Source organism: Hesperophylax consimilis, chromosome 26 (genome assembly GCF_061612785.1).
Source record: "Hesperophylax consimilis isolate HC1 chromosome 26, BYU_Hcon_1.0, whole genome shotgun sequence".
Classification (NCBI taxonomy): Eukaryota; Metazoa; Arthropoda; class Insecta; order Trichoptera; family Limnephilidae; genus Hesperophylax; species Hesperophylax consimilis.
In genome coordinates this window covers 4,543,090-4,556,243 of record NC_142861.1, presented here as the reverse complement: position 1 = coordinate 4,556,243, position 13,154 = coordinate 4,543,090, and the positions used below count along the sequence as shown (strand labels likewise).

Below are 13,154 nucleotides of genomic sequence, written 5' to 3'. Positions count from 1 at the left end.
TTCGATTGTTTCAAGTTCAATTATTTCGAGTTCGATTATTTCGAATTTGATTTAGTTGGAGACGAGAGTCCCACTTTTTAGAGACAACGGGGATATGGCAACAACAATTATTGAGGGACATTAATATTATTATTATATTGTAAGTGAAACGGGAACAATGGAGAAGGATGGAGGGATTATAGGATAGGTGGCTGAATGTAGATGGCCATTTTCTGCAATGTTTCAATTTTGAAAAATGGTTTTTCACCAGGTCGAGACACTGAAAGTTTAAAGACTATTGGATAATGTAATCACTTTTCTGTGCCATAGGGCCAATCCAATGTATTTTATATCAATGTGTTAGAAATATTATCCAAATAATGAATATGGTATACTTACAGTAAAACCCTCATATAAGGTTCACACATACAAAGTTTTCACCCTTAAGAAAATATGTTTGTTCACATTATATAAAGTTTTCACTTTTTAAAGTTTAAAGGTAAAATCCTCATACTACAAGGTTCCCACACAAGAAGTTTCCAGTGTAAAGGAGAATAGTTTCTTCCAGTCCCTTGAAAAACCTTATAAGAATGTTTCACTGTGATAATAATGAAATTTAGCACAGAGGGTGTTCAGTTCAGACATACTTTTAAAGAAGAAAGCTGACAATCCAAAATGCAAGGAACATGGTCTAGTTGTAAAATTGCAGATTCATGATCCGCCAGCGGGTGCGATTTCTGTTGGGAATTTAAGAATGTCCACTTATTGTTTCTAATTAATCATTATTTCCAAAATGAATAAAACAGATTAATATTCCACACTACAAGAATAAAATAAAGCAACAGACACCTTGGCAGGACTTGAGGAATGGGAGAAAGAAAAGGGTCTTTTGGCAACTTGTTCATAAATGAGGAGAAAGAAAAAAGGTCTTTTAACAACTTGTTCATGAATGAGGAGAAAGAAAAAAGGTCTTTTAACAACTTGTTCATGAATGAGGAGAAAGAAAAAAGGTCTTTTAACAACTTGTTCATGAATGAGGAGAAAGAAAAAAGGTCTTTTAACAACTTGTTCATGAATGAGGAGAAAGAAAAAAGGTCTTTTAACAACTTGTTCATGAATGAGGAGAAAGAAAAAAGGTCTTTTAACAACTTGTTCATGAATGAGGAGAAAGAAAAAAGGTCTTTTAACAACTTGTTCAATAATGAGGAGAAAGAAAAAAGGTCTTTTAACAACTTGTTCATGAATGAGGAGAAAGAAAAAAGGTCTTTTAACAACTTGTTCATGAATGAGAAGAAAGAAAAAAAGGTATTTTAACAACAGGTTCAGGAATGAGGAGGAGGAAAAAAGGTATTTTAACAATTTGTTCAGGAATGAGGAGAAGAAAAAAGGTCTGTTAACAACTTGTTCAGGAATGAGGAGAAAGAAAAAGGTCTTTTATTTCATGAAAAAAATCTTTATAGCATAGATTGTGAAACCCATAGCAGCTAGGTAGTAAAAAAGCCAAACAAAGCTATTAATCGCATAAATTAACATAGTCCAAATAATTGTTCACCTGGGGTTAGTTGGAGTGCTTTCTCCTGAGGAAAGATTGGGATCTCTCTCATTGCTGACAAACACATTAGTCGTTTGTGCCCTGACAAAAGGGTTCAACGTCTGGGGGCTGAAAGTTCCTCCCTGGAAAAGAAAACAATCTTAAAATTTTACATAATGTGTTAAAACTTTTGTCATTTGGTAAAGCACTGCGCTGGGTGGCAAACTTCCTCTGGGGGAATTCTTCTACCATTTACTTTTGCGTTATACATTCTCCGTATACTCCTTTCTTCCCAAAGCATCCTTAAGCTTCCGTTTCATAAAATTATAACAGCTCTGCTGCAGATTAGCTGCTCTACGACAACCATGCAAGACTTACAACTCCGTGATGAATCGTCAACCATTTACTGGAAGACTTGTTATCAGCAAACTTCGCAGACTAGAATCTTCTGATGTACGGTGAAAACACTACACGGGAGCGCCCATATAAATGCTGTGTCTTCCGTTTACCGATCTGTCAACTACGTAGGACTTGCGACCGCAGTTACTTACGATTTCTCTTATATAATCCATATCCATCAACAAGATCAGCTACATCTCAATAATTTGGATCATCAAAGAATACAGTGAATAAAGACTCGGCGGATATATGTAATAACTTTTATTACCGTCTACAAATGGCCACAGAATAAAGGAAAACACTAGAAATGGCTTCGTATAGATTTGAATGGAAACCTATATCGCCACTGACTTAGTACTTCTTGGTTCTAATCCATTTAGCATGAGCTCTGTCTCACTTACACTTACCTGAAATAGTATATCGCCATCCCTTTTGAATTTCATAAAGGTGATGAAACACAATTTTGCTTAAAAAGTTAATAAAAAAATGACCAGACTATTGGATCGCGAAACACAGAATTTCTTGTATTCTTTATACTATGATCCCTTCCTTGTTCTTATTTATCACGCTTAGATCAGCCTTGGATTTTTTCCAGAATACATTTGTAATATGGTCGTATATGGTTTTAGCACACTTACGCCACTGGGATCTTATCTCTACAGCATTCAGGCTACTATCATCCTTCCTCTACCAGTTCCATGCCTCACTTCAATACATCAGGGTTCGTGTCAGCACACCATTGTGGACTGCTGGCCTTACTTCTTTTGATATCCTTTTCGTATTCACTGATTTCATTTCATCGATTATGTACACCTGAGTCCTGTTACAATGCTCTACTAATAACAAGCAATCACTCATGCCCGAGTCGTGTTACAGTGGTCTACTGATTACAAGCAAGTCTTCATCACTCATACCCAAGTCGTGTTACAGTGGTCTACTGATTACAGTAGAACCTCGTTAATTCAAAATCCACGGGACATCAAAAATCAAATTTCGAATTCCCACGTAATTCGAAATTTTATGAAATAAATAAATATGCCAAAAATCGACTTTCTCGGCCGCCTCTTCAAATCCGGGTGGTATTTTAGTTGTAAATTCATATTAATACCAATTATTTCTTTATTTTCGCAGCCGATTACCGTAGCGGCGGGCCATTTAAATTCAGATATTCGCAATAAATTCGTAAAAATGCTATATATTTACGCGTAAATCGAGATTTCGCTGCCGATTTCGGTCGCGGCCTACCCTTTAAATTGAGATATTCGTAAAAATACAATACATTTCCGAGTAAATCGTGATTTCGCAGTAATTTTCCGTCGCGGCCGGCCCTTTATTTCAAATATCAGAATTTAAATTCGCAAAAATATGATATATTTCCGCGTGAACGAGAATTCGCGTCCATATTCCGTCGCGGCCAGCTCTTTAAATTCAGATATTCGAAATAAATTCGCAAAAATACAATATATTTCCGTGTAAATCGAAAATGTGCGGCCGATTTCCGTCGCTGCCGACCCTTTAAATTCAGATATTTGATGTAAATTCGTAAAAATATAAAATATTTCCGCGTAAATCGAATTTTATCGGCAGTTTTTCGTCGCGGCCGGCCTTTTAAGTTCAGATATTTATAAGTAAATTCGTAAAAATATGTCATATTTCGGCGTGAATCGAAATTTTTCGGCCGATTTCCGTCGGGTCGTATTTTTTAACTCGGATATTCGAAGTAAAGTTAGTAAAAATACGGTATATTTCCGCGTAAATTGAAATTTCGCGTCCGATTTCCGTCACGGCGGGCCCTTTAAAATTCAGATATTCTAAATAAATTCGTAAAAATACGATATATTTACGCGTAAATCGAGATTTCGCGGCCGATTTCCGTCGCAGCGGGCCATTTAAATTCAAATATTCGAAATAAATTCGTAAATATACAATACAATTACTCGTAAATCGAAATTTCGCAGCCGAGTTTCGTCGCGGCTGACCCTTTAAATTCAGATATTTGGTGTAAACTCGTAAAACTACGACATATATCCGCGTAAAACGTATTTTCTCGGCCCTTCGAACTCGGATATTCGAAATAAATTTGAAAAAGTTTTACATTCCAGTGTAAATCGATTCAGATTTACAAAATAATAATACTAATTAGGACGATGTATAAGCACGTAAAAATACATTTTTCGGCGTTTTACCGCCACGGCTGACATTTAGATTCAGATTTACGAAATATTATGATTTATTTTCGCAAAAATCAAATTTTTTCGAATTACACGATCAAATTTTCGTGCGCGGACAAAAATAAATTTCGAATTACGAATTAACGAATTTCGAATTAAAAAAATTTTTGTATGAAAAAATTTTTGTGTGGAAATTTTTTTGGCGAAAATTTCGAATTACGCGTTTTTTTCGAATTATCGGGGTTCGAATTAACGGGGTTCTACTGTACAAGCAAGACTTCATCCAGAGTCCTGTTACAGTGGCCTACTAATTACGGGCAAGACTTCACCACTCCTACCTGAGTCCAGTTGCCCTGGGCGAGTCTTTTTGAAGTGGAATGTTGCTATTTACAGCCTTTTCGTAATCCCTGAGGGTTACTGCCTCTCGTCTTACAGCGGCCTCCTAATTACAAGCAAAACTTATCACTCCTACCTGGGTCCTGTTGCCCTGGGTTCCGGACACTAGGGGCGCCCGGTCATCGTCAGTGTCGGTAGCGGAGCTGCTGTCGTTCCTCTGGCGGGGCGGTGCGCGCCTCTCGCCGCTGGCCAGCACCTTCCGCTTGCACACCGGACACACGCGTCGGTTCTTCGTGAGCCAGGGATCGATGCACTTACAGTGATAGGCTTAAATGGGAGAAGACGGATTAGTTTAACCTGATTTACACAGCAATCGGTTCCAAGAAAAAATTTGAATAGTGACAAACCTCACCATTTGATTTTGGGGAATAAAAAAGATTATACGGTTATATCGGCGACATCTAATTTCAAGATTGAGTAAGTGTATATATTTCTTTTTTATGTGACACCTCACAAGAGGGCCGCTGTCTATGCAGTGTTGTGAGGCAAGTTAAAGTAGAGGTTGTAGATATGGATTTGTTAACCTCTCAGAAAAAGACTTTTATTTACTTTGTGTTCCTTTGCGAACTGTCAAAACGTGAAATTTTTTTTGTTATTCACGAGTTTTGTTAAAAGCTTCATAACTCACGTTTTGGGATACGTAGCCTCATTCTAAAAAATGTTTTGGAAAGATTATGAAATTCACTATCGTATTGTTTTGTTATACGTAAATATTTGCGTTTCTAAATATACATTTTCTGAAAACGTCAAAAATATGTAAAAATCGCTGACCATTATTTCAAAGCTGTGAAAAATGTACTTTTTTCTGAGTATCATAAAGAAATAACACTTTATATATTGAAGAAATATAATTAAAAACTATTAGTCACCTCAAAATATTAACCGTCCAAACTAAAATATTTTTAATAAATTATTTAGAAACGCAATAAATTATGAACGAACAAGATGACAGATCCAATCGACTTAGATAATGCACCTCTACATTCCATAGATATTCTTGAATACAGACGCGTAGCGTTATTCATTATCGATACTCTGTTTTTGAAATCATGGCAATCCGTATACTAGTGATGGAAATAAATCGATTTTTGTAAAATCTCGCGCGTTTACGTGAAAAGACGTTCTAATGTCTTGACCGCTATTATCATATTTACGTCTTTTGACGTTCTAATGTTCTGAGTGGTTAATGCGAATCTTGAAGAGGGTCGGATTATATGAAGGAGGAAAAACAATTGCCGGTAGCTCGTTCCACAAGCGAGCCGACTTACGACAAAAACGAGTAAAATAAACGACCTGTTCTCATGAAACTAAAATCAACCGAGAACGGGTGTTCCACTTGTGTCCGTTGAGTTCAGCGTATGTGCACAGGGTTCAATGTTAGCACCCTTTAGCAGGCTCCATTGAAATGTCTGTATAACAGACTCAGCATACCTATATTGCGTCTGTGCATTAGGGTTTAGGAAAAAGTTTTATTTGGTGGCCAAAAATAAATGGATGAATGATTTATTTAGAAATATTGACTGAAACTTATATAGAATGTCGGTAAAAATTTGCTGTCTGTTCTTTATTGGTATGGCCATATCAATCAGACGTGTGGTTTAAAATTCACTTTAATCATGGAAGCTAGTACAGTAAAAGAAAATTGAAGGTGTATAGAATTTAAAAAAAACTTATAAGTAAAGTAAAAGTTATTTTCACAATTTGGTTTCCTGGAGATGGTGCATCCATTTCACGATTTGAATCTATTTCATGATTTGCTTATATTTCCCGATTTGCACACATTTCACGGTTTGCATCTATTTCAAGATTTGAATCTATTTCATGATTTGCTTATATTTCCCGATTTGCACACATTTCACGGTTTGCATCTATTTCACGATTTGAATCTATTTCATGATTTGCTTATATTTCCCGATTTGCACACATTTCACGGTTCGCATCTATTTCACGATTTGAATCTATTTCATGATTTGCTTATATTTCCCGATTTGCACACATTTCACGGTTTGCATCTATTTCACGATTTGAATCTATTTCATGATTTGCTTATATTTCCCGATTTGCACACATTTCACGGTTTGCATCCATTTCACGATTTGAATCCATTTCATGATTTGCTTATATTTCCTGATTTGAACATATTTCACAGTTTGCATCCATTTCACAATTTCCATATATTTCTCCCATTTGCACACATTTCACAGTTTGCATCCATTTCACGATTTGCACATATTTCCCGATTTGTATCTATTTCACACACAGTTTATATCTATTTCCCGATTTGCGTATACGTATTTCACAGTTTGCGTCCATTTCACGATTTGCATCTATTTTACGTTTTCTATTTATGTCAGATTTTAGGACAGACAACGTGTTCTGCCTTGGTTAAAGTATTATTACCATGGGAGCACGGCAACACCCTAAGCTTGTCTCCCTCCACGTAGTCGTCCAGGCAGATGGCGCAGATATCGTAGGGGTCACCCTTGGCAAACTTCACGGTAGGGATTTTCTTCAGAGCGGAGTTGGATAGCCGGTGTCTCCTGGCCCGCCGTCTGTCCCTCATGCACTTGACGACCTGAAAAGGAAATTGTCAATGGTGATGTTTAAACCCTTCATACACAGAGGTACTTACAAGCTACGTGACTGCGATGCAACTACAAGTCGCCTATTGATGTGCTGCTCTTTTGTAAAGAGTTATACTGAACATGAAAAAATATTCACATACAGCCATGGAGGTAATGCAACGTCAAAGGACTTATTATAAGTATAATAAATTATTACACAGCACCGTTTTACCAGGAGTACTTAGTACCAAGAGTACTTTACAACTTAATTTATTTAACCTATGATTAACCACTCGGAACATTAGAACGTCAAAAGACGTAAATATGATAATAGCGGTCAAGACATTAGTACGTCTTTTCACGTAAACGCGCGAGATTTTACAAAAATCGATTTATTTCCATCACTAGTATACGGAATGCCATGATTTAAAAAACAGAGTATCGATAATGAATAACGCTACGCGTCTGCATTCAAGAATATCTATGGAATGTAGAGGTGCGTTATCTGAGTCGATTGAAACTGTCATCTTGTTCGTTCATAATTTATTGCGTTTTTAAATAATTTATTAAAAATATTTTAATAAAATAAAATACTTTTTTGTTTTAAAACCACGATATTTATTAATTTAAGAACCGACCGGTTTCGCTTTACTTAAGCATCATCAGGGTACAAATTAATACTAAACAAGAAGTACATAATGTGTGTATATATATAACAAAATATAGAGGGAGACAACATGATACAAATATAAGCAACACAAAGACGGTCATAAAATACATTAACATAAGTAATTTATGTTAATGTTAATTAATGTAATATAATGTACACTTATGTTAATGTATTTTATGACCGTCTTTGTGTTGCTTATATTTGTATCATGTTGTCTCCCTCTATATTTTGTTATATATATACACACATTATGTACTTCTTGTTTAGTATTAATTTGTACCCTGATGATGCTTAAGTAAAGCGAAACCGGTCGGTTCTTAAATTAATAAATATCGTGGTTTTAAAACAAAAAAGTATTTTATTTTATTAAATATGTCAAACCACAAAGTGATTGCTTTCTACAATAATAAAAATATTTTAGTTTGGACGGTTAATATTTTGAGGTGACTAATAGTTTTTAATTATATTTCTTCAATATATAAAGTGTTATTTCTATATGATACTCAGAAAAAAGTACATTTTTCACAGCTTTGAAATAATGGTCAGCGATTTTTACATATTTTTGACGTTTTCAGAAAATGTATATTTAGACACGCAAATATTTACGTATAACAAAACAATACGATAGTGAATTTCATAATCTTTCCAAAACATTTTTTAGAATGAGGCTACGTTTCCCAAAACGTGAGTTATGAAGCTTTTAACAAAACTCGTGAATAACACAAAAATTTTCGCGTTTTGACAGTTCGCAAAGGAACACAAAGTTAATAAAAGTCCTTTTCTGAGAGGTTAATAACTAATAACATTACCTTACAACTAAGATTTGTTACTAGTGACTTACAACTAAGATTTATTACTAACTTACAACTAAGATTTGTTACTAGTGACTTACAACTATGATTTATAACTAGTGACTTTCAACTAAGACTTATCCACTCGAGCGATTTCTGGCATATTATAGAAAGTTTGCAAAAACATTTGAGCGATTGCTTGCCATAATGTGCCAAATTTATAGAACCTAAAAATATGAGATAAACGGGGAAATGTAGATGGATTCATTGGCTTTAAACCGAAGTAAGCAGTTTTATATGTTTCCATATTAATATTTTGAGGAATTATATTAACACAAATCATGGGGGAAAAAACAAGAGTCCTATTATAACAACTATATCTTCGAAAAGAATACATATATTTTAATGATTTTTTTTGCACTCATCACACCCCAACTATAAAATTATTGTCAGAAATTAAAGCCTACTTTTGTAATACGACTCCATAAACAGAAGTTAATGTAAGAGTTGGGCCATTTAGTGATGTTTTATTTGTAAAAAATGTATATATTTTTTTACAATTTTTTTTCATTTTTACAGATCATTACAGAAAAAAAAAAAAAAAAACACATCCACAGGTTTAAAATTCGGTTCGGACAATTCTACTGTCTTAAATATAGTTTAATTTTAATAAAATATTCTTCCATACAGAAGACAAAAATTTGATGATGGGGAAGACTTGGTTCACATTTTTAAATACATATACAGGGTTTTCCAATAAGAGGTGTTATTTTGATATTCAATCGTAAAAGATCAATGGTTTCGTTGATTGTGTGGCACGTAGCGCCGTCTCGTTGAAAGTAAACGTTGTCCAGATCAATACCATCCAATTCCGGCCTTAAAAAATCATTAATCATCTCTCGATAGCGCAATCCATTCACCGTTACTGTTGCTTCAGCCTCATTTTCGAAAAAGTAAGGTCCAATGACTCCGCCGGACCATAAACCGCACCAAACTCACACATTGAGGATAGAGAGGCTTTTCAACAATAACTCTTGGGTTTTCCGAAGCCCCAGATGCGACAATTTTGCTTGTTGACGAAGCCACCGAGGTGGAAATAGGCCTCATCACTCAAGATGATTTGCATTTGATTCACTCAAGTGAATTTTAATCATTTCAATGCGTTGTTGAAGCGTGTATCGTTCCATTTTTATTAATGGCGTAGTTTCTACTTGTCAAATGTCAAAAAATGACAGCTTCAAAAGTAACATCTACCGAAATAGCGGGCTATTCAAAATAACACCTCTTATTGGAAAACCCTGTATATATAGTTGGGACCCTTACAAAGAGATTGATGTAAAATGTTTACATAAAAAATAACCGGACAACAATGCCTTTTCGGCCATTATGGTAGGACTGGCTTAAAAGGTAAAAAAAATTCCCTTCCCACGGGAAGTGTGTTAATTAAATAATATGGTAAATATACTAACCTTAGTACATTTTTTAAGTGCGACAATTAGGAATATCTGAATGATGGCATAGGATGAGATGATTAGCAATTTTAAAATGTTAAATATTATAATAAACTTTTGGTTCAAAAGTTCTCAAGACAGTCTGTCAAAAGAGCGATAAAGAAAAGAAAGCATAGCATACCAGAATCTGAAAGAATATGGAGACAGTTACCATAAAGATGGTCATGATGACGAGACAGAGGCCAACCACTATTGCGAAGGGCAGCAGCAGGTGGGTGTTGATATTGAACGGCAGGTCTCCGTTGATAACAACGAAATACCTGCAAAATACAGTAATTAAAAAATAATACAAACAAATTCAGATGTCACAGTACTCTCTCAGCAATCAAATAACTACTATAATCCGTCTGTTGACGCAACTATATGATTCTCCCTTTAACAATTATATGGTACTGCATTCCTCCATCCAATAGGGAATTCTCTTCACACCAAAAAATCATTTATTATAAATTATTCATATGTAGAAACACTTCAGACACAAGAATACATAGTTTTTATAATTTTCAAAAATCATTTATTAAAGTTATAATGACTTTAAAAACAGGCGTGAACGAAATATTTCAATGCAGCTAAAAACGCCCGGTGATTGATCAAGCGTTCAAGGGCGAACGATGACGTCACTGTTGACCGGCCCGAGTAGATCCTGCAAACCGATGGCGGCAGCGGCGGCAAAGGTGTGACGTAGCACTTGTGACGTAGCGGTCAAGATGGCGCATGACCGTTTTCAGAGCCGAAATAGCACGCAATTTTTAAAACAACTACAAAAATTGAAAATGCTTTTAAAAAAAAAGAGGCACATAATAAAATAATTATCTTTATTGAAATAAATTATTTACAAAATGCACGAGAATTCCCTATTGCCTGTCCCTGTCTGACAGTGTGGAGTACATACCTACATCAGTGACACTGCAAGAATTTATCACACATTACCAGTCTGTTAAGAAAACCTTGGCAGTGAGCAGCATGTTAAGAGCTCCCTCAGTGCGTTTAATTCTATTACGGAAGCTTGTGCAGTGTCCCTCAAGGCCATAATATCGATTTGCAACAAGACGTATACCAAACACCAGGGATAAGTCAGAATCCCTTTCCAATTCTAACTGTTAACCACAGCTTCACAATAGCTCAAATATTGATTACAGTCCACATGAATAAAATCACAAACTGACAATATTTGCTACTCCACCACCATTATTTTTACTAATTAAAAGGCCAAAATAAAATTCTATAGTTCTGCCATGTTTTTTGTTTGAATAACTTTAAAATGGAGTCTTCTCGCAAGAGTAAACATGACCAGTGGTGGCTCGTGACTTGTGAGTGATATAGAGTGCTAAGATTGAAAATTTTGACATTATTAATGTATTCTAAAATGACTCATATTTTTTTCTAGAATTTTTATTTTTGTACAAAGATTTTCAGGAAATTTCAGTTTGATTTCCTGAAAATGGATACAAAATATCGAATTTTAAAAGAAAAAAAAACGTTTTCGGCTACAACATCAATGCAATTTTTTATATTAGCACTCCGGTATACACAAAAGTCATGTTTTACGAAAGATCGATAGCATCGTTTGTTTGATTTTTACGAAATACCTGTTTTCATTTTTAGCATATTATTTTAAATGTTTCCACTGTAATTCGTCACTTTCGCTAATTGGACACTTGTCCGGTTTTTGGCGTAGCAATGAGTTTTTGAAATAATGGCCTACAGAGCTCCGGGCCAAAAAGGCCCCTTTCTCTTACATCATGAGTTTAGAATTGGTTGTAGGAAGATAATTTTTAGTTTTTTTTGTGAAAATTTTTTTTTGCAATAAACATGGCTGCAATTAGGGGGGGTAATTTACGTAGGATTTGTTTGGGTTTTTTTATACTGGGTTTTGGCATTTGCATCGTATTGGGCGAGACAATTAATGGAAGGGTTCGTATGGGTTGGAATGCCCGAATAAAAAGATTACGCGAGACTTATGATGTGGTCATTAAGGAGTGGGTGGCGATGAGAGATTTGTTTGTGATAGATTTAAATAGGCAGAGGAATGACAACACGTATGAGTCATAGGTTTGTTACAAAGGGATGAAGTTAAGTCAGGAAAAAAGGACTCACCCATTCATGTACTGATAACTGCTCTCCATAATTAGACCGGTGTCTTCAGATACGAACACTGATGGAATGATGATGCCATCGGAATTCTTTGCCGACATGACCTCTGGAAAATGAACACATAATCAGTAATTTTCTGTCAAGTCTCAACTGCTCCCAACCGTCTCGAGCCAGTGAGACCATGGCATCCCCAATTGGGGTATGTTGTGAGGCTGAAGGTACTGGAGAGGGGAAGGTGAGGAGGAAGGTGGGGAAGTATCTGGCTATTCAGATCTGGTCACCAAACACGACTAAAGCCATTTCAAGCAACGTTTCAATTCTGAATGGTAGTGTTACACCAGGGCGATATTTGAGAGTATCTTTTACTCTGGAATGTGCCGCAAATTTATTATATATTATTTTAAATGAGTAATTTGTGAAATAAAAATAAGTAAAGTATGCCAAATGCAGAAATGTGCAGAAAGCTGCTTGCTCATTATTATTAATAACTAGCTGCACCCATCCACGTGTTACTGTGGCCCAGTCTGTCTGTGCAGACAGAGAAACAATATGTTGCTTTTACGTCCAACAGATGGCGCTATTTAAAAAAAAAAAGCATGTTTTTAACTGTCACTGGGTGGCATCTATACAATATGGGTACATAAAAGCACATGCGTATTCGAATTTGAAGAACATTTGTAGAATTAAGTTTTTGAACAAACAAACATTTACATTTATATTTATGTAAAAGAAGATAGATAGTGCCTTCTTACAGTTACATGCTTTTTCCTTTAAACCATCTTGATGTTGCTATTTAAAACCATTTTTTTATTAATACCCCAAACTAGGCAAATGCCCGTATTATGATGGTAACATAAATAAGAAAATATAAAAATAAATAAAATGAAATATAAAAACAATTATACAATGTTGTACATATATCGTTATACAAATGGTAACACAAAAACAAAAATAATAAATATATATACAATAATATGGATAAAGTCTGAATGAATTCACTTAATGGTCTTTCTTCAGTCAGACAATAATTTGTTTCAGGAAGCTTTCC

General features: G+C 35.1%; 1 protein-coding gene across 5 annotated transcripts in view; it reads right to left on the bottom strand.

The window, feature by feature from the left end:
* gzl (godzilla E3 ubiquitin protein ligase) overlaps positions 1-13,154 on the bottom strand; it is a 65,559-nt gene that overhangs the window by 14,452 nt on the left and 37,953 nt on the right. For all 5 annotated transcript variants that reach the window (XM_089647061.1, XM_089647058.1, XM_089647062.1 and 2 more), the window contains exons 5-9: positions 12,110-12,212; positions 10,164-10,272; positions 6,877-7,051; positions 4,553-4,743; positions 1,532-1,653 (exon numbers count right to left, since the gene is read on the bottom strand). In XM_089647061.1, coding sequence (XP_089503187.1) covers positions 1,532-1,653; positions 4,553-4,743; positions 6,877-7,051; positions 10,164-10,272; positions 12,110-12,212 — 700 coding nt within the window. The remainder of the gene's footprint in view (positions 1-1,531; positions 1,654-4,552; positions 4,744-6,876; positions 7,052-10,163; positions 10,273-12,109; positions 12,213-13,154) is intronic.